At 32.2% G+C, this 22,901-nt stretch overlaps 1 protein-coding gene across 2 annotated transcripts in view; it reads left to right on the forward strand.

Annotated features, from left to right (window-relative positions):
- LOC115884545 (protein FAM102A) overlaps positions 1-22,901 on the forward strand; it is a 99,676-nt gene that overhangs the window by 12,652 nt on the left and 64,123 nt on the right. For both annotated transcript variants that reach the window (XM_030903160.1, XM_030903162.1), the window contains exon 2: positions 10,550-10,879. In XM_030903160.1, coding sequence (XP_030759020.1) covers positions 10,731-10,879 — 149 coding nt within the window. In that variant the 5' untranslated portion in view covers positions 10,550-10,730. The remainder of the gene's footprint in view (positions 1-10,549; positions 10,880-22,901) is intronic.

Raw genomic sequence — 22,901 nt, forward strand, 5'->3', positions numbered from 1 at the left:
AATGACACTCTGAGTAGAATGACATATCATATGTCAACTTTTGACATTTTCGCTTATAAAAAATCGTATTTTAAATTTCAATCTAGAGTGCCATGGCTGTGTTAAAAACACTAATTTTTAATCCAGAAACTTTGGAAAAATAGATTCAATCGTAGATTTTTTGTGTCTATTGTCCTGGCCGGTGAAAAGATGCCCAAATCGTATTTTTAATCATACCTCAATTTTTTCAAATGGAACAAGGGTGGCTCATTAGCATATTTTGAAAAAGCATTTTTTTACGAATAATTTGGTACCACACACTTGGTATTTCGAGCCAAATTGTCGTTTCGAACCGCATATTACAATTTCAAATAAACCATATGCGAAAATGTCAAAAGTTGACATATGAATTGCCATTCAATAAAATAGAAATATACCGAGGGTGCCATTTAAAAATCAAAAGTTGTAGTAATTTCTGGTGAAACAGGGAGTGACAAAGAACAATCTCGTTTTTTTATCTGAAATAATAAAAAAGTTATAGGAGGTGAGTCACTTTTGAGACGCACCCGGTATATTCTGAGAAAAATAAATTTGTCTTATGAGTTTTTTTTTAAATCATTGAAATATGGATTTTTTTGAAAATGTCTTACTTATAATTTACTCTTGTATCTATAATTTTAAACTATATCTAAATTAACAACACAATTTTCAAGTGGTTTGGTTGACTGCTCTGAGTAGTGTCGTCAACAGAGTTCTTCGAAACACATCTTGCTGCTGTGCGTATTTGAAGTATTCTACTAACATCGCTTTTATGAATGTATTCCTAGAAAATCATAATCCCAGTTTTTTACTTCTATTGTGTTTAATTTGTATTATTTTTTATATATGGCTGTTATTTATGTTATTGAGTTTAATAATAGAGACGTAGTCTAGACAACGCAATTGATGATCTAAACTTAGAAAGAAAAAGAAGGATTTCCTGTTTTTTTTTCAAGACCATTAGTTTGAAGGATTTTTTATTCATTGCATATATTGACTAAGTTTTAAATATAAACACAGTAATGTATAAAACAAGCAGACTAATTGAAGTTAATTCTGTTCTATACACATCAATATTGTATTTGAATTAGTATGTCTTTATTATAAAATGAAACATTTTTAAGAAAATTCTTTTAGTTTTAATTATTGCTTGTCAATCTGAAGGAAAAACTGCAGAACACATTTTATGTCGGTTTGGAAAAATGCGGTTCTTTGTACTAGACAATGATAGGTCATTGACAAGAGCTGTATGAAGAATTCAGTCTCCAAGTTGCTAGACTTTTTGAAAAGGATAGGACTGGAGAATGTAATTTATGAATCAGAAGTGGACCACAATACCGGGTGCGTCTGAGAAGTGGCTCACCCTTATAACTTTTTTATTTTTTCAGATAAAAAAACGAGATTTGTTATGTTAATATATGACCTAAATGGACTGATTTACGCATTCAATTGTTTTCGGTCGCTTTCTGTTTCACCGGAAATGACTAGAATTTTTGATTTTTAAATGACATCCTCGGTATTTTTTTATTTTATTCGATAGTAAATGTCACTGAATAGAATGACATATCATATGTCAACTTTTGACATTTTTGCATTTTTGAAATTCAGTTTTGAAAAATTTCGCTTTATTTGAAATTGTAACATGGTTTATAACGACAATTTGACTCGAAAGACCAAGTGTGTGGTACAAAATTATTCATAAAAAAATGCTTTTTCCAAATATGCTAACGAGCCACCCTTGTTCCATTTGAAAAAATTGAGATATGATTAAAAATACGATTTGGGCATCTTTTAGGCTAGGACAAGACACGAAAAACATTAGACGATCAAATCTATTTTTCCAAGGCTCCTTTATTAAAAATTAGTGTTTTTAACACAGCCTCTAGACTCTAGATTGAAATTTAAAATTCTTATTCTTCTTATTTGGCTTTAATCAAAGCGAAAATATCACAAGTTGACATATGATATATATGCAATTCTATTCAGAGTGTAATTTTCTAGAATAAATTAAAGAGAATTTTTCTAGAATAAAGTAAAAATATACCGAAGGTGCCATTTGAAAATCAAAAGTTGTAGCCATTTCCGGTGAAACAGGAACCTAAAACAATCAGTCCTAATTTATGTCATATACTAACATACCAAATCTCGTTTCTTTATCTGAAGAAATAAAAAAATTATAGGGGTGAGCCACATTTGGGCTTATAATAAAACTATTCTAGTAAGAGAACGATGCCGTTGCGAAATATTGCTATAAAAATCTTATATTTCTAGTATTAATAGAATATAATTTATTAGATCTCGGTTTGATACAAAATCTCACCGAGTAAACTCATTTAATCGTTAATAGCCAAATAACAACAATTACACTAATTTACACAACTTCATATTTCCTAAATAAAAAATGTATCTCTCTATTTGATCAAGGGACATTATTGTTTGATAATATCTGTCTAAGAATTTATAATAGGGATTTGGAATTATCTCTTGGTAATATCCCATGCTAAATGTTTGTTTTTATTGTTTCGCGCGACTGAATCAGACATAGAGTTACTGAAAAATTTTGAGAAGCTATTGGAAAGTTTATTAACATGTAGCTAATTTTGAGTAGATTGATTATTTTTTGAACGGTATTAGAGATTCCTATCACTTAACACGCGCTAATCAAGATTAATTACACAAGAGAGTCATTTTAGACAATCAATTTTAAACATTTTTAATTATTCTCAGCCAAACTAAACAGCATGCCATTGAATAAAAAGCTTAAGGAAGCAGTCTTTTGTTTTCTTTCTATATTCATTCATTAGAGACGAAATCGACATCATGAAATATCCTATTTTGACAGAATTGTATGACGTTGTTTTGTTGAGCTTTTCTGGTAAACAAAGGAACGCTACGACAGGAATAAAAAGAGGTCGGATGCTCATCATCGACAGAAAAATTGAAAAAGGAAATTCAGGACAAATGAGCTTTGAAATCCCGTCTTCGTTGAAAAATAAATTATGAATTTATTTATATAAAAATTTATGTGTGCTTATAAATTATTTATGCCAGGAAATATAGTCTGACGATATTCTTCCCTGACTCGTTGGACAGACTTTACTTTAAAGGAAAATTAGTTCAAATTAAATATGGTTGAAATTAGAGTTACCCATGGCAAAGAGTTTCATTTGATAATTTTTTATTGGGTTATAATAAATAATTTGTCGTTAAATAAACTAGTTTTCATTGAAATTTTCAAAATTACACTCTTCATTTTTTTTCTTCATTCAGTCCTGAAAGAATATTACTGAATAGAATGGAATACTAGGAATCTAGCGAATATTTCAGTATTACCGGTGATTGAAAGAATTGGGAAGATAAGAAAATTACTAGGCGAATTCGTGACAAGGCTGATTTGCTTCCCCTTGCTTTCAAGTGCTGTACGATGGAGACACCAATCGTTCTGCGGCCGACGCATAAAACACATATTTTCTCTAATTCGGCCAGCGAAGGCATATCGAAGACGGTGTGGAACTTAAAGCGACAGTGTTGCCATATTAAAATGTGTAATATCTGTTATACGTTTGACGAAAATATTTTTGGATGAAAAATCCTCGTTTATGTTTTGAAAATTTATTCGTGTTAAATATGCAGGGTTGTTCACCACATACGACACGGTGTATTATAGCTAAACGATTAGATTTTTACAAATTGTAAGTTTTGGGCTCGTTAAAGGACTACGAGAGCTACAATTTAAAATTAATTTTACAAGATACAGAGTGTCCCAAATAAGTAAAAAATATAATAGTTGTGTTTTTTTTAAATGGAACACCCTATATATTTTTCTATTTTTGGATTCTACGATTAAAAAACGGTAAATTTGATTAAGGTTTATCATACTTAAACCTTACCGTTTTTGAAATATTTTCAATTTTGTAAAATTGCAGTAAAAAATTTAAGGCTTTTTTTCTCCAAGGGTACGAAAGAGTTTAATACTAAATATTTACTCAAGATTATTTATTGATCAGATATTGTATTGCAATAATAAAAATTGTACTATTTTATACAGAGTGTCCAAAAATGTATATTAAATAATTACTAGCTTTAAACGGCAATAACTTTTTTAATTTAAATGGAACACCCTGTATGTTTTAAGTGAATCAGATGCACAATTTAATTGTCTATCAAATTTTATTATACCATTTTTTACTATCTCTTTAAATTTTCGTAGAAAATGCATTTTCTTCTAATTTAGATTTTATTTACATGCGGTTATCGGCTAGAACCGTCCTTTTTTGTCACGCCGCGGGTCGCCTCGGCGAGTGTGTACTTTTACATTTCCAAGCCAACTTTAACGCCGTTCTTTATTTAATCATATAATATTGTATTAAATTGTTTAATGATAGAAAATCCATATTATTAACGTATTGTACCTAACCTAACCAAAATCCGTAAATCTACGGATTAATCCGTAGTTCTGGCAACACTGTCTCCGGCAACCACTCACTCTGTCGACATAAAGCAGCACTACGGCAGTACGGCACGGTATTCTTTAAGCGCTATCAACTCGTAGCGGAGCAGAGCTAAACTAAATCTCGCACAGGCTGACGGTAATGCCAGCTACATCTCGGACAGGTTTTGTGCCACAAATTGCCCATAAGGTTGCGCGTCCTCTTATTTCTTCAATCAACAGTATTACATAAATTAAAGGCAATTAAATTCTGCGTCAAACGAGTACAACATTCATTCAATTCGGTTCACTAGTATGGTTTGGTTTGGAAGTTGAAGGAATCGAAAGTTGAAGAATGGTAATATTTACCCACTTTGGCAGAAAAATGCTTTAAAGTCATATTCAATCGTTCGTCACATGGAAAACATCGTTCTCAATAAAAAAAATGTGTTATCTAATATACATATAAAATTTCCGTGTCACAGTTTTAGTTAGGCCTGTTCCAAACACCGGAACACCGTTTTAAAACCGGTGTTGGGCTGACACCGGTGGCTAAATATAAACTATCTGATGTTGACACCGACACCGGTGTTCATTTCAATACTGGTGTTCATCTACAACACCGGTGTTCATCTCGACACCGGTGTTGGTCTGGACACCAGTGTTCATCTCGATACCGGTTTTGTAGTCAAATATCAATTGACATCGGTTAAAGGGGTTAAAGAAACGGGTTGAAACGGGTTAAAGAAGAAATAATGATAATTTTTAAGTTCAAAATAAACCTGGTAATAATAATGTCGTATCGGTGCTTATTTTTATAGTTTATTAAAGCGCACCGACTTTAACTTAAAGCTTTCAAATTTAAATATAATTTTTCTGTCAGACTAATCACTAAAATAAAGTAGAAGCGCCAGATAAACAACTGTAAAGTAAAAAATTGTTTAATCAAAAACAAATAGAAAACAAAACAAAACATAAACAAAAATTCGTAGCTGTAAAATAAACTAAAAAATATTACATTAAAAAACTAAAAAAAAAACAAACAAACGGCACCATCGACATCGACGATCGACACCGACACCGGTGTTGTTCTCGACACCGGTGTTGATCTCGACACCGGTGTTGATCTCGACACCGGTGTTGATCTCGACACCGGTGTTCATCTCGACACCGGTATTCATCGCGATACCGGTGTTGAGACCAAACCAAACCAAACACCGGTGTTTAAATCTCAACACCGAACAGGTCTAGTTTTAATTACCAAACTCCTCGAAAACGGTTTGACCGATTTTACAGAATAGGTTTTTTTATTTTTTTATGATGTGACATTAAAAATACATACAACCCTAAATTTTCAACCATCAACCCATATTTTTTAATAACGATATTAGTAATTCAATAATTTTCAACCTCTGTTAAAAAGTTACTGTTATCCCATAAAAAATATTTATACATATGGCAAAACAACGTTTGCTGGGTCAGCTAGTGTATTATATTTGATCAAGTACATCCGAGAAAATGAAAATATTCCGAAACTTGCCATACTCTTCGCTAGGAAATATTCGCTAAATCGCAACGTTTCTGAACTATAGGCGAAAGTTTGAAAAAAGTCCAAGAATTTTGCCATCCCTTGGGCCTCCTATCCTGGTTCGAGCGGCGGTCGAACAATAAGAACCGTGCAAGCCTAGAAAACATCTCTTTCATCTGAAATGAAATCTCTTCTAATCGAAACAATAATTAACATAGCTTTTCAACACTTTTTTCCAAGTGGTCCCTCTAATTTAATTGACCTATTATGTTTATCGCTCTCGAAATCAAAATCGCGGATTTTTATCAGATTTATATATGTTACTGCTAAAATGGATACTTGTCTAGTTTTCAAACTAGCCAAGTATGCACTTTAGCCGTAACATAATGTATGTATAGGTACAATAAAAGAGAAATAATTCAAACGCTTGCGTTCTGTTAATATTGTTTAAGTTTATAGAAAATAAAATTTAAATAGACAATTGTCAAGGTCGGCTAGGTAACACCTAACGGTGAACTTACATAACTGAATTGCAAATGAGTTACATTAGTCCTTATTAGTTTGCAAGTTTAGTCATACAAAGAACTGTTTGCTTTAGTTATTAATTAATATATTATCGTTCCGCGGAAACTGTTTATTGTTCAGCGGAATGGAGGACATTAATTATAGCTGGTATATGCGTCAGTCGTTATAAAATGTAGCATGCTGTTTTTAATTACATTACGATATGTGTTATTTTGAAGTAACCAATCTTTTTTTTGTAGACTGTAAAAAAGCAATTAATATTAAATCCGCGCCATAATCCTAGTCGATCACAGTGTTGCATGAATATCGAAATTTTTGGAATAGGTACTTTGTCCGAAATAAAATTCGCGTTTTCAATTCCTGTTTAAAGCTTCATTCGGAACCTCGCAATTAGTGGAATAAATTAGCGGTTTCAATTATTACACTTTATACCGCTTCAATCAATTCATTCAATTCAATTTATTAGAATAAATATGTATAAATGCAAAAAAAACTTTTTTCTTGAAAGCAATACCACAATTTTATAAAACGGGCCATTAAAATACTATGGATAACGCAAACGACGCCTCGCGAATTGAAACGATATTCTATTGGTCTGACGTCACCCGCCGTTCTCGTCGACGCGCGATGGCCAGCAGCAGCCAGACGTGTTCCGTTTATGTACGTATTTAGGTGGCGTACTAAGACATTTTTGTTGCTTGTAGCGTCGATTGAAGGAGCTTTTTATGCTTTTTTGTGCAGTTATTATTTGTATGTGTTGTGTGTTCTGAGAATTTTTTAAGTAATGGCAGATTCCGGGTTTGTAAAAGCACAATCAGATAACTTGCCAAAAGTCGATGCTTTTATGTTGGATGTTTTTATAAATACAAATTCCCAATTTATTGGTGCTGAATTACGAGGAAAAAAACAGAGAGGTATGTAACATCTATTCTTTGTAGTACTGAGGCATATTTAAGTATAAGTAGGTACCTACTGTTACGAACTGTTATATAGTTATAAATTAATGTTATAAACTTATTTTTCAGATCAGGTAGGGAGACGTATGGAGGTAATGCTGTAGGTTATGTAGAAGTGAAAAGAGACATAAATATTTGTTTAGTACGTGGAAAAATAACTCCAGAGCATAGCGTGAAAAAGAAAGGTTTTTTTATATATTGACACCCCCTTACCCTTGTTATTTTTAAAGATTGTTTTTTTACGAAATTATAGAAAATAAATTGTTTATCAGTAATGAAAATATTATACAAAGGTGTCCCATAAGCAAACGCCAAAATTAAGTTACTTTTTAAGTGAAACACCCTATATATTTTGGATTCTTCGTAGATTTCTAGATATTCTAGATATATTTCATGTATAATATCCTATACCTATTTTCAAATGTTTACGAAATATTGACAGTTGAAAAGCGAAAAATACCTACAATTTTCTGGACCACCTTTTTGAGACACCCTGTATAACTAGAATTAATTTTAAAAGAGAGTATATGAAAAACCATGCAACTTTTTTATTTAATGTTTTCTTCTAAAACTTGCAGTTAAGGCTGTATGTGGGTGTCAAAATATAATGAATAACCCTGTACATTCAAATTTCATATACCTATGTAAGACAATATACATAAATATATGACTTTTTGGCCCCTTTTTTTCGCTACTCGTATTTTTGTTTATAAATATATGAACTTACATCAAAATGATCTTCACAACAATAAATCGTAAAAATAGAGGATAATTTAACGTTTTTCTTTTCATCTCTTCTCATGGCCGTGGACTATTTTTTCTGTTTTCGCTGATCCATTACTATTTATAAATATCACTAATTACTAATTATGTATTAATTAACACAAATAACTAAAATTTTGACTCGGATTCAACAGCGTTTAAAAGCAAACTGTGTAAAATAAACACGCGTCTGGCTCCACTCAACCAGAAGAACGGCCGGTGACGTCACAGCGACAAGGCGCGGTAGAGAGAGTTTGCCCGGCCATTTAAATTAACAATATTTAATTATTTTATATTAGAGGCATTTCTTAACCGATATCAACGATTTTTTTTTGTTCAATTTGTAATTATATGAACTATTTTTTAAAACCATTATTTAAAAACATGCATTTTCCTCATTACCCCGCAATAAATATATTTTTTTAATATTTTAATAAAAAGAGAAACATTTTATATTATTATATGTATTTTTCTAAAAGAAAAGCTATTGCTATATTTCTAACATAAAATAGTTAAAAAAAATTATTAAATACAAACATTATTTTGGAATTTTTTTTTGATTTAATTATTACAATATCTTGAAGACATACAAGATATTTGTTCTGAGTACGGAGGTTCTGAAGCATCTTTGCTTCCTATTGCAATTCTGCATCGAAATAGTTAGAAAGTACAGATTTCTCTAAAATTTTAAAGTTACTTTCCACTTCCTATAAACCAGAAAATCAGTCGAATTAACTCGAGGTTTGTTTCGAGGACATTTTGATTCTTTTTTTCATCACAATATAGTTTTGATCGTTTTATCTATCTTTTACTATTAAATCTTGCTATTACTACTAAATTACTATTAATTAATGGGAAATATAATTTGTAATACTAACGTAAGATTCTATATTTTTGCCAACTAGATTATTAAGGGCATAATAAATTTTATGCGCCTTCATAGCTTGATGTGACAAAAACATTTTTGGCGTTTTTTTACAAGAGTCAAAAATGCAATAAATTCTAGAAGGACAATTTTACGAAAAAAAAAAAATCGGTTGTCGGTTGAGTTGGAAAATATTTATAGTAAAATTTATTTAGGAGTGGAGGTAGTTTTTACCCTTCCCGTACTTTTTCTTGATTTTTGTAAAAGTCGAATGTTAAAGCAATTAGCAAAACATAGACGCCCAAAATCTCCTTCAAATCGGGCTAACGGTTCTTAAAATATCTGAAAAAATGTGTATTTTTTTAAAGTTTGATGCCCTCTAACGGACAAACGAGGCACTGTTGTATAGAGGTAAATTGTGTCCCATGGACTTACTTTGATTCCAAAAATAGTACGTAGTTCTATGTCCACGGAATATTGGGACACCCTGTATGCCTGTATACCGATTTGGTCATCGAAACTGTGCGGTCTGGATTTTAACGTATAAGACAATGATGTAGACAGCTTAATGGAAAATCAAATGTATTAAAAAGAGATAAAAATTGGGTCGACACATTTCTTCTATGCAGTATTGCCGCATTTTGCATCAAAATTTCAAACCGCACAAGTAGGCGTTTACCAGAAATTTCGCATCTAAGGTTGGAACTTTATTTTTCACTATTATTTACTCATTTTACTACGGCTGTAATAGATTATATTTAGTTTAGATAGATAATCATCATTTCAGTAGTATACCTACATAAAAGTTTTTAAAATAGCTTATATTTTTCTACACACATTTTACTACAAGCGTAAAAAAACGACAACACTGTATGCCGCTTTTGATTTTGTTTCTCTGTCTGTCAACCGGTCATTTATATTATTCTCTGTCACACGCATTAAAATAGGTAGCCCGAAATCCACTTTAAGGTTGATTCTCACTATACCTTCCATATCAGCTCCCTTCCATTTCCCTTCCGCTTACATAAAATATTATATCATGTAAATGAATAGGACAATGCACACTATCCGTTCCGTTTCCCTTCCGTTCCATATCCTTTCTTTCCATACATTTTTTTGACGGACGGACTGAAGCGTATCGGAAACAGCGTTGTCAAGTTCTTACATTTGTTCCAGCTCTGTTAAAATTTTGTTGATATTTATTCATTTCTTCATCTCTTAATTAAATCTACTACCTTTTTCAAAAGATACAAATTTTTAAAATAAAACTTTCGTAATGATATAAATTATACAATAAAAAGTATGGAACTGATACGGAACGGAAGCTTACGTATAGCGTCAATACAATAAAAAATACGGAACGGATATGGAATGGAAACGGAAGGTATAGTGAGAATCAACCTTTACTCATACATTAGTCTGGCTTAGATGAGGGAATTTTTTACATGTGTCTTTCTTTTTTTCAGAGCTTCCCTCTACACTTCCTCTCGACTCCCTACCTACGGGGCGTGCTCAACAAATATCCATTTTCTCTCCACTACCATTCCTACAACAGTCTACCACCATGACGTAATTCGGTCCAGATCCAGCGCTCTCTAGGCCTGACAACGCGCGCGCGCCGTTGCCGGCTCTATCCCGTTTTCCAATATGACGTCCTTCATGTCGAAAAAGAAAAAGTACAAGTTCCAAGTGGAGATCTGTCTGGAGGAGATGTTGGCTGTGCCGTTCGTATCCGCCGTGCTTTTTGCCAAGTTGCGTTTACTGGACGGCGGCAGTTTTCAGGACCATTCTAGCAGGTGAGTTTTATGTAAAGATTTTTAATGGTTATATAAGAGGTGATACTGTCAACAGTCGGAGTTCGCGCTGTTTGTGAACAGTTCTCGGAGTAAACTATAATCTGTCCAACGACAAAATTCTTGACAGTGGTAGATGTGTTTGTCATTTTAATTTCAAAGTAGTTTATTTTATTCTACAAAGAAATAAGTTGGTAGGTACAATTGGAACACATAGCAGGAAACAGTGAGTGAGAATAAAACTGAAAAAATCTAATAATATAAATAGAACTATTTCTTACTTTCAAGCTTCAAGAAACTTCATGCATTTATTATTATATTAATGAATATAACTTGTACTAAGGTACAAATAAAAAAAAATAATATTGCACAAGAATAAATAAAATAAAACATAAATAAAACTTAATATTTTATTAATAATAACACTTACTGAATTTTATACTTTAAAAATTAATTAACTAACTAATTAATCTTAATTTTTTTTAATTTAATTTTTTTTTAATAATTAATCTTAATTTTTTTTAACCAGCACTATCAGTACTTTTTGACATTATCTTTCTGCAGTATTATAATCTGTCATTTAGCTATCATGTGATGTCGTTACAGGTACTCCTGTTGTTAGTACCATATATGAGATGGTATACAAACTTTACTGGTGGTAACTTTATTGGTGTATAAAACTTTCTGCCTGAACACAGAATATTAAATATAAACTGTGCCCTGGATCTACAGTTCATTTTCCCTGGATTTTTCCTCGAATTAATTTTAAAAGACACAAAACACACGTAATAACACGAACCAAAATCCAAGAACGATTCGTAAATATTTATAATCTTTTAAAACACAGGTTATTTGACATAATTTGAAAGATTTATAACCTATAATTTGGCAAGACTTTGACAGGCCTCAAAAATCTTGAGTTCATACGTTTCAGCGTCCATGCATCGTTCATCGTTGCGTCATTCCAATAATATTGCAATACGATCTGTCATTTTTGAAATAAACCAATAAAACTGATTAAAAACAACAACGTGACGACGCACGATGGATTTATTTATAAACCCATCCATATAGTTAACTTAAAAAATCGTAGAACCTTTGTTTAGTGCCTATGTTTAGTGAAATAAATAGGTTGGTATGGACGTCATCTGATTTTTTCATCGTCGTTCATTGTCATCGTCGAAATCTTACCTGAGAAAAAAAATTAAAAAAAATAGTAGAGTATAGCGCAGCTTGTGTCTAGTTCACATTAGAAAGAAAAAAAGTAAAGTATTGGTTAATATGTATAGTCCCTTTTCGGCTAATCTGAATTAGGTTAATCTGATATTATAGAATATGCCGTCGATCGCTATTTCGAAGGTAACTTTTTTCATAATTTGGAACAAAACCCAAACAAATATTTTTTTAAATAATTGATAAGATACCCCCTTTATTCGTAGTAATCAAAATTTAATATTCCTACATTAGAATAAATTATATTTAATGATAACAAATTATAGATAAATTAGCCATTTATTTACCAATTTTTGGAACAATTTATAGTTAACGAATATTGATAAGATATTGACACATTTTCGACTTTACCTCGATTATTTATTCAAAAAATTCGTGCAGCGTTTCGTATCGTTTTTACTGCGATGCGTGTGTAAAATTAATAAAAAAAACGGGCTTCTATTTAGTATTGGGACGATGAAGAATAGGGGGACCAAAGTCAAAGGCCGAATCAAAGTTTAGTTAAATACCAAAACCTGCGGTGTTGTCATATCTCGTAACTTACGCGGTTATGTTACATTTTTTTTAAACAATTAAGTAGTAACATAAGATCTAATGCCGGGTTCAGACCAAGCAGACAAAACAACGACAAGACAGAAACATTCATGTTTTACGAGAAAATTGCGACAAATCCAATACATTTCTGCGACATTTTGTCTCATTTTTGTTTTGTTTCAAAATTCGGAGACTTTTCAATGCCCCCGTTCAATTCGGTAAAGATCAAAGTGTCTATATTTTGTTCGTATATCTTACGACAAGTTGTTGGCCCAGTGTGGATGGCGTGTGCTGCCAACAGTAGGAGACCAGTGAAATCACACATAGTTAATAAAATTCATTCGCAACAACTAAACTTTTGACTTTTGTTCGTGCGGTGTGGACAATTTGTCTTGTCAGAATTCCCCATTTTCTGTCGCAAGTTTGTCTTATTTTTGTCTCACAATCGTGTTTACTTTTTGGCGCCTTGGTTTGGACCCGGCGCGGCATAAGACATAAGATTTCAGATAAAAAAAACGAGATTTGGTACAGTATAGTTTTTTTTTTGGTACGGGCATTTTAAAACATTTGCCACTGAAATCCGGGCGGAAAAAATTTCATATGCGAAATCTCAGAATTTTTCAATCTGAACAAGCAGAAACATTTAAATTTTGTTTATGAACTGAGTCTATATTTCTGCATTGGATTCTATAGCGGGTTAAACGTAATAATTCCAATCATACGAGCACATAAGAATCTTATACTCGCCGAAAAATGTAAAATATTAGAGTATCTTGATTCTGGAAAAAAACTCTTCAAATTGCGGAACAGATTATGGTTTCAAAATCTGCAGTGTTTGACATGCACGAAAGGGATAAAATAAGGACTTATATATCAAAATAATTTTAAGGGCCAGATAGGAATACCATTATCGATGACGTATTGTTTTAAAGGCAAATGAAAACAATTTGCAATGGAGCGATCCGCGACAGTAACACTTGCGTCTATCATTTTAAATCACAGGTAAATTGTATTTTCTGTCATTTTTGGGATATTATCTGTCGGAATCTTCTCTGAATCGTTGGACAAACTATACCATTGTACAACTGGCTTATATACAACAACGAAATGATTACGCACCTATTTCATAAGAAATTTCACGAACGAAAACAGAATTTTTAGCAAGTTATGAATTGCTAAGTAAAGTCAAGTTAGGGCACGAAGCACGTTTTTTTTTGACGATTTGTGGCCAGAAATGTAGTGCTTTTCCAGTTGTCACCGCCGTGATTCGCCAGGAAAAAGTTTAGATCTGTTGTTCTAGATATGACAATATGCAAAGAACAAGTATACAACGCAAATGAGTTCATCAAGATGAAAAATCAGATTCATATTAAAAGATCGAAAGACCGATTAACTGATTATGCGTGCTGCAACGCAGCGAGGAATCATATTTTTATGGGAAACTAGTATTTATCTATAATTAAGATTAACAGACGTTATTATTGACAATTTTTGAGCTGTTTTCATTTAAAAAAGGCACTAAATGCACCTCGATAATCCGGGCGTATCGTATGCCGGAATGATATTTGCCTGGAATACTGAAGTTCAGGGCCGCGTTAAGGTGACTTGGTACCCTAGGCACCATTTATTCTGCCGCCCCCTTCAACTAATAAAAGTTTAAGATTGTTATTTAAAAAATTCAAGTTTAAGATTGTTATTTAAAACATGCCGCCCCCTATCAGCCAGCCACCCTAGGCAGCTGCATATCTTGCCTAATGGATAAACCGGCACTGCTGAAGTTATGTATATACTGTATATGACATAAGTTAGGATTGATTGATGTATTCAAGTGTTTTCGGTCATTTTCTGTTTCACCGGAAATGACTGCAACTTTTAATTTTGAAATGGTTTTATTTTTTGTAAAATGCTACTGCGTAGAATCCAAACGGAAATCAGCTTGTCAATAGCTTTTTACTAAACTCTCAACAAATTTCAGATTATTAACTAAACACCAGTTGTTCTCATAGATAACCCACAACCTTAAATTTAAAAAAACAACGCTTTGTTCCTTATGTTATATTCTTTTATTATTATTAACTTTAACTTTCTCTTTAAAACCGAACACTTTGTCTTATATGCCATTAAGACTGAACTGTGTAAAAGAAATAATACTCTCTTTCATACACTTTCTTAAATTTTAAAAGTTCAATTATACAGTTGTTTTAACAGCTTTAAGAATATTCTTGAGAAAAACCATTATCTTGTTTAACACTTCACCCTTTTGTTATAACAACTATATATTTCTTACTCTTTTGATCTCCCGATTATCGTAGCTTACTTTTTGAGGCTGCTAAAAGGACGAAAATAAATAAAAGTTATTCAGGGTGTCCCAGAAACAAGTGCAAGTATTTTAAGGGATGGTAGATCTGGTCAAAAGACACTATTTACTCTTTACCATGATTTATAACTGTTGAGGGAAACGATTGAAAATATTTCGCAATATGGCGATTTATCGGTTGCGATTTATTTAGAGTTTCCATTATTTTAGTTTACTAAACTGTAAAAAAGGTATTTAAAATAATAGACGTTGCACTGTACTTAATAGTAATCTACAATGAATAAAATTAATTTAAGTATTTTTTTTGTTGAAATTTAAAAAAGTGAATTTATAACTTATAAACATACAGAATGTGGATAGCGTAGGAGGTGGCAACATTTTATTCGCTCCAGGCACTATAAACATCTTTCCGGATACTAAACAAGTGGCAATCAAAAGTTTTTCATTATTTTCCGGAAAATATCAAGAAAAATATAAAATTTTGAATTTTTTTTTGCAAAAAAACTTCATGGGCGTGTTTATGGGGTCGAACTATACTATCAGTTAAAATAGTTGCACTTATTTCTGTATAGGGTGGTGACAATTTCGATACTCAACATCGTCGTATTTCGGAAATGACAAAAGTTACTAGAAGTTTGACAAACGTCTGTGAAGAAAATTCCGGTATCTTCCGACTTATATGTATATGCAAAAAAATGTTTCGTGCCCTAACTTTTTAGAGTTTATCTAGCAAATGATTACTTGCTAAAAGTTCTGTTTTTTTCGTGAAATTTCTGATGAAATAGGTGCGTAATCGTTTCTTTGTTGTATAAGCCAGTTGTACATTGGTATAGTTTGTCCAACGATTCAGGGAAGATTTCGACAGATAATCCAAAAAAAACAAAATATCAGAAAATCCAATTTACCTGTGATTTAAAATGATAGGCACAAGTGTCACTGTCACGGATTCCTCCACTGGATATACTGTAGTTTAAGTTTAGATTATTCTTCTCTTCTAAATTGTTTTTATTTGCCTTTAAACAATACGTCATCGATAATGGTATTCCTACGTGGCCTTAGAAATTATTTTGGTATAAAAGTCCTTATTTTATCCCGTTTGTTCATGTCAAAATACTCCAGATTTTGAAACCATAATTCTGTTCTGCAATTTGGCGAATCAAGATTCCAGAATCAAGATACTCTAATATTTTAGATTTTGTCGGCGAGTGTAACAATCTATGTGCTCGTTTGATTGGAACTATTACGTTTAACCCACTCTAGAATCCGATGCAGAAATATAGATTCAGTTCATAAAAATGTAAATGTTTGTGCTTGTCCAGATTGGAAAATTCTGAATTTCGCGTATGATTTTTTTTGCGCCCGGATTTCAGGAGCAAATATCTTAAAATGTCTAAATAATATTCGTGTCCGGATTATTGGAGTGCCCGTTCTAGGGAGTGTCCGGACTTTTGAGGTTATACTGTACTTATTTTTTTCGACTTATTCTCTACTTTTAACACAAATGCATTACTGTGAACACCAGTGTGATCAAATTAATTTTAGACATCGATAGCGTGTTTTAACCGATAACCGTTTGTTAGAAAAAATGCTCCTATAATATTTTCCGAATTCATTACGTACGTTTGCCATTGTAATTCTGGAAATAGAAACGGTTTTAATTAAAATTTTATTAGAAGTGACATGTGGCAACCGCGATAGTGGAACAAGTGTCAAGGGAACCACGGAATTTGCCCTTTTACGAAAGCGTGGGTATGATTACTGGCACTCATCGGGGATTGCTTCCTGGCCTTTATATGGCGTATGTTCAATGGCGTACTTGAAATATTTTATTATCGGTATATTTAAGTGCTTTCTATGCTTTATATAGGGTCATGCATGTTATATAGGCTTTTACCTCCTGTTAAGAGCTCTGTTCTGTTAGAGATTTTGATTATAATGCAAAAATATTTTCATTAAATTTTCGATTTTATTAGTACACTGGGTAGAATATTCTGATAGGCTATTTCACACAATACGAGTATGTCTAAAAAGTAATTTCGTCTATTTTTATGTTTATTGCGATTGCTTTATTACTTGGCATGTTTTTAGTATTCCTAGTATCAGTTTATATATGAGCCCAAAGGTATCGCCGAGACTCGTCTGGGAATGCCTATATGAACCAAGACAAAGAAAAAGCCTACGAACTAGTAAGGCATTGGAATCCTCTCTTGGTGCAGAGGCAGTACTGCATGGGATTGCCTAAATGTATAACCCAGAAAAACTCCGGACCAGGGAAAATCAGACAGACCACTGGAGAAACAGCCAGAGGCATATTGCCATAATATGTTCTTGACAGCCAAGGATACCTAAACAAGCTAACCTGTATCAGTAAAGTCTTTGCTGTAGCCTCTGCGGTAAAGGCCCTGGACCAGCACACCATAATATAATATGTTACTGCTAGGCTCTAGATCGCTAGCAGCACTTTTTTTCTGGCAAAGCAAGGTTAGAACCGGAGGAACTCTGTCTCTATATCCTATCAAGGACCTGCACAAGCTAGTGTAGGGCCCAGGCACATCAATTCGAACCACCCCTGTTCTATAGAATAATTTAACGAAGAAATAATAGTTAAACGGTTTTTTTAGTTATTTCTAATTTGTTTTGTTTTTGCTGCTAATTGCTCTGCTAAGAGTAGCTTAGTTTCATATATTTTTAACTCTGCGGTACAATTTATTCGTAAAAATTATTTTTTGGATATAAATTATTTTCTTTGGTAAAATTTTTTTTGCTATTCCACGAATCTGTTACACCTACAGTCTTATTTGGAAGGTTGATTTTTTCTAATATCATCATCATCATCATTCTCAGCTTATTCAACCATTTCCAATTATGATGTAGCCTCCCTCACATAGATATTTAGGTACTCTCTTTGTAGTTGGGCCCATTGTTATCTATTTTTGGCTATACGGGCCCAAGTTATCCCTGCTAATTTCCTAATATCATGGTCCCATCTCAGGTTTGGTCTTTCTCTAGGTCTCTTAATTCCTCGTGGGTACCGAGCTGTAATTTTTGTGGTCCATCTGTTGTCCGTCCTTCTTGCCAGGTGTCCTGCTCATTGCTACTTGAGGGATTTGATTCTGTGGATGAGATCTAGTACTAGGTCTTTTGTCGTATCCACTCTATTCTTTTTTCGTGGTCTTTCTTGGTTATTCCCACCATAATTTTGCGGTTAACCTGCGGTTTCTTTATAATGTCCGTTTTAAGTGTCCAGGTTTCGCAGGTTTGAACTTTGTATTTAGGTTTTGCATGCATAGGTCATGACTGGTAGTACACATTGGTCGAATGTTTTCTTCTTTAGATAAAGTGACATTCTATATTTGAATATGATTGAGTTTCTTTCATAATTACTCCATGCTAACTTAATTCTTCGGTTGATTTCTGGTAGTAGAGATCCCGAGCTGTGTATTATATTAGTTGTCCAAAATATATGAGATATAAATATATTCCTATTTCCTTATATATCAAATTATTTATATGTCTTTTCTTTCCACCAGTTCGTTGTACATTACTTTAGTTTTTGCTTAAATTCATTTAAGACCCACTTTATTGCTGGCTGTATTTAGTTCGTTAATTTGTGGTTGTAGTTCTTCAGGACTATCGGCAATTAGACTATGGCATCAGCGAATCTTAGATGGTTAAGATTAAGGTATTTTCCATCTATTTTTAATCCGTTGTTGGTCCAGTCCAGTTGACGGAAGATTTCTCCTAATGTTGCTGTAAACAGCTTTGGGGATATCGCGTCTCCTTGTCGTACTCCTTTGCCAGTTGGGAACTCTGGGGTTGTTTGATATATCATTACTCTTGCTTTGGCTTCTTTGTATATATTGGCGAGAGTTTCTATACAAGGCCTGTCAATAGTATAGTGATAGGAAAAACCGATTAATTTCAATAATCGAGTACTCGAGTTTCTAGCGATTGCAATAACCGAGTAATCGCTCCAGCGAAATATCACTCGTATTTAAAAATACGGGTTTTCACCCGTCGCGTCGCTTGTTGTAAGTACTCGTTAACGCCAAGCGCCAAGCAGTAAGTTGCGTGCGCAGTCAAAGTATTGTCGATTTAGATCGTAAAATTTTGTCTCTCAGGTACACAACAGATAAATATATACACAGGGTTGTTCACCACATACGACACGGAGTATTGTAGCTAAACGATGAGATTTTTACAAATTGTAAGTTTGGGGTTCGTTGAAGGACTATTAGAGCTACAATTTAAAAATATTTTTACAAGATACAGAGTGTCCCAAATAAATAAAAAATATCAAAGTTGTATTTTTTTAAATGGAACACCCTGTATATTATTACATTTTTAGTTTCTACGATTAAAATAAAGGTAAATTTGATTAAGGTTTATTATACTTAAACCTTACCGTTTTTGAAATATTTTCAATTTCAAAATGTCAATAGTCCATGGGTATATTGATAAATAAGTTCTAAATTACAAGAAAATGCATTTTCTACGGAAACTTAAAGAGATAGGTAAAAAATGGTATAACATAATTTGATAGACAATTAAATTGTGCATCTGATTCTCGTAAAATATATAGGGTGTTCCATTTAAATTAAACAAGTTATTGCCGTTTGAAGCTAATAATTATTTAAAATAAATTTATAGACACTCTGTATAAGGTAGTATTATTTTTATTATTGCAACACAATAACTGATCAGTAAATAAACTTCAGTAAATATTTAGTATTAAAAACTTTGATACCCTTGGAGAAATGAAGCCTTAAAATTTTTACTGCAATTTCACAAAATTGAAAATATTTCAAAAACGGTAAGGTTCAAGTATAATAAATCTTAATCAAATTTACCTTTATTTTAATCGTAGAAACTAAAAATGTAATAATATACAGGGTGTTCCATTTAAAAAAATACAACTTTGATATTTTTTACTTATTTGGCACACTCTGTATCTTGTAAAATTATTTTTAAATTGTACCTCTAATAGTCCTTCATCGAACCCAAAACTTACAATTTGTAAAAATCTCATCGTTTACTACAATACTCCGTGTCGTATGTGGTGAACAACCCTGTATATATATATATATATATATATATATATATATATATATATATATATATATATATATATATATATATATATATATATATATATATATATATATATATATATATATATATATATATATATATATATATATATACGGCGTCGTATAAATTTGCTACCTGGCATGTATGTAGAAAATTCGCTCGGCTTTTTATCGAGAATGTCACATTCAAATCGGATTTCAATTTATTTCAGCCTAGGATCGCCTGCTTTCGTCGCTTGGTACTCGTCACTTCCATCGCTCGTTCATAATCGAGCGATGTCGGTTATTATGTCAATAATCTAGTACTCGAGCGAAATTTCGCTCGAGTGATCCCATCACTAGTCAATACCTTGTTTCGCTAGGGCTTCCAAATTACTTAATAATTGATATATTTAAATGACAAATATAGTTGGTTTAGACATTAAATATTTTGGAATATTTTAATAATTCTTTATATGACGTTCCTTGCAATGTCTATTGTAAGTATTTTATCAGGGATTTATAGAATAAGGGGATAAATTATAAAGTCATATTTTTTTCAAACGAAAAATAAAATCGCGTAATGTAATTAAGACGGTATTGTTTAGTTAATCGATTTTTCTGTAGTTTGTGGAATAGCTGCGGGTATATTCGATTAAAATGCCTATTTAGGGCGGGAAAGATTTTGAAAAGGTCACGAAACCTATATACGCGTAACTCGATAGTACTAAAGTAGGTTGTGAGGTCGTAGCAGGGTTCGAACTTTAGGGCCGTAATGGTCGTGGCATTTAAGTTATTAATCTGGCAAATAATGGATTGCTACAAGGAAATTGCTGATACGTAAAGGGTTAAAATGTAGTTAGTTAAAGTCAAAGGGTAATAAGCTAAAGCCGCGTAACCTGCGGCTTTCTGCCATTTGTAGCAATATAATTAACTTTATTTGCGTCTTGTAATTATGATTAAAAAAATATTACATTATGTTTATATGGACAGGGCTTGTAAAATTTTACAAGTAAAATTTTACAAGTAAAATTTTGTTTTATTATACAGGGTGAGTCTTAAATAAGTGCAAATATTTTCAGGGCTGGTAGATCTTGATAAAAGAAACATATTTTCTCTTTACAATTTTTCGAATAAGTCGAAAATAACCGAGATATTTGACTTTGAACATTGAAAAAAATGATTTTTCGCTTAAATTTTGAGAACGACTTCATCTTTTCTGGATTTTCTTTCTTGTTAATTTGCTCTACTATATACCTATGTTGTCGTATTATGAAGGTATAATGTTTTTAAGCTAAAAATTAAAAAATAAATCCAAAATTTTTTCAAAAAATTCCAAATTTTCAATTTTTTTTGCAAAAAAATAATTGCACTTATTTAAGACTCACACTGTACAGGGTGGGTAAAATTCGACGCTTTTAAATGGAAACACCCTTTTCTATAGGAGATAGACGAAAACTAATATCGGTGTCTGGAGCTCAATTTTCATCAAAAACATGATGGTGAAAACCGCACATCAATATCTGTTACCGTTTCAGAGTTACGGGATGTTTTTCAGAAACGTGCATTTTTAACAAATCGCTGTAACTTTTTTGCTATGAAAAATTTTGTATTTCTATGAAAACATTTCCAAAGCACCTTTTTACGAAGAAATTAATGGTTTAAGTATAATTTTTTTAAAATTAATAATTTAATTTAGCACATTTTAATATAGCACACTTGATATTTTGTTATAATCCTCTTCGAAATACAGAATTTTTAAAAGTTTGCCACTTTTAACTAGTAGGCTTTGGACCCCTCATTGATGATATGCCCTTAATGGAACTCGAAAACATATTTTTCCAGCAAGACGACGCACCGCTTCTGAATGCTGGTATTACTAAATTTTTGCAGCCAATTTCAAGAATAATTGAATATCTAGCCAAGATCCCAGCCGTTGGCCGTCGAGGCCGCCTGACTTAGTACCCATGGATCTAATCCTATGGATATATTTGCGGAAGAATAAAGGTTCCTTATTCTTCCGTATAATCTCGACAAGAATTAGAAATACTTAGCAGTTATGAGAGGGTATATTTCACCCCCACTGAGTTAATGAATTCCGCGAGAAATGTTCAAAAACTGCCCGGTCTGTCCATAACAGAAGACGATTGATATGTCGAACACCTGTAGCAAAATCTCATGTCTTTGTTTACTATTTATTTTTATTGTTATTAGATGTAGTTTAAATGTGTTGATGTTGGTTAAATATATTTTAAATTGTTATAAAATTCTGCATCTCTCCTAGCAAATATTATTTTCGTTTTAATTGATGCTCACAGCTAGATTTTTTTTGCATTACAGCCGGTGCCGTTCAAAGCCTACTTATTTAAAGCGGGCGAATTTTTATATACTCTATATCTCGAAGAGGAATCGAGCAAAATATCAAGTGTGTTATATTTTTGGAAAGGTAATTTTAAATTCTTTTCAATAAATGAAAAATATACAGGGTGTCCCATATAAAAAATCAAATTTTCTGTTGATAATTCTTAAATTATTAATTAAAAAAAATTATACTTAAACCATTAAATTCTACGTAAAAAGGTGCTTTGGAAATGTTTTCGTCAAAAAGACATTGACTAGACAGTTATTTGACTGCATTGATAAATTTGGAAACTTTTTATGTTTTTAAATTAGTCAAAAATTTTTCTACAATTATGATAAAACATTTCCAAGTTTAATATTTTAACATAAAATAAACATGCTGCAATAGCTTATTGAACAAATGCTTCATACACTAACACATTGTTTTTGTCTAGTCTTTAGGAAGTCTATAAAGATACTTTGAATGTGATAATTATTTTTTCTATTTCTATGGGCCATTGCATGTCAGTCG

The sequence above is a fragment of the Sitophilus oryzae genome, unplaced genomic scaffold (assembly GCF_002938485.1).
Source record: "Sitophilus oryzae breed Bouriz unplaced genomic scaffold, Soryzae_2.0 scaffold_302_pilon_pilon, whole genome shotgun sequence".
NCBI classification, from domain to species: Eukaryota; Metazoa; Arthropoda; class Insecta; order Coleoptera; family Curculionidae; genus Sitophilus; species Sitophilus oryzae.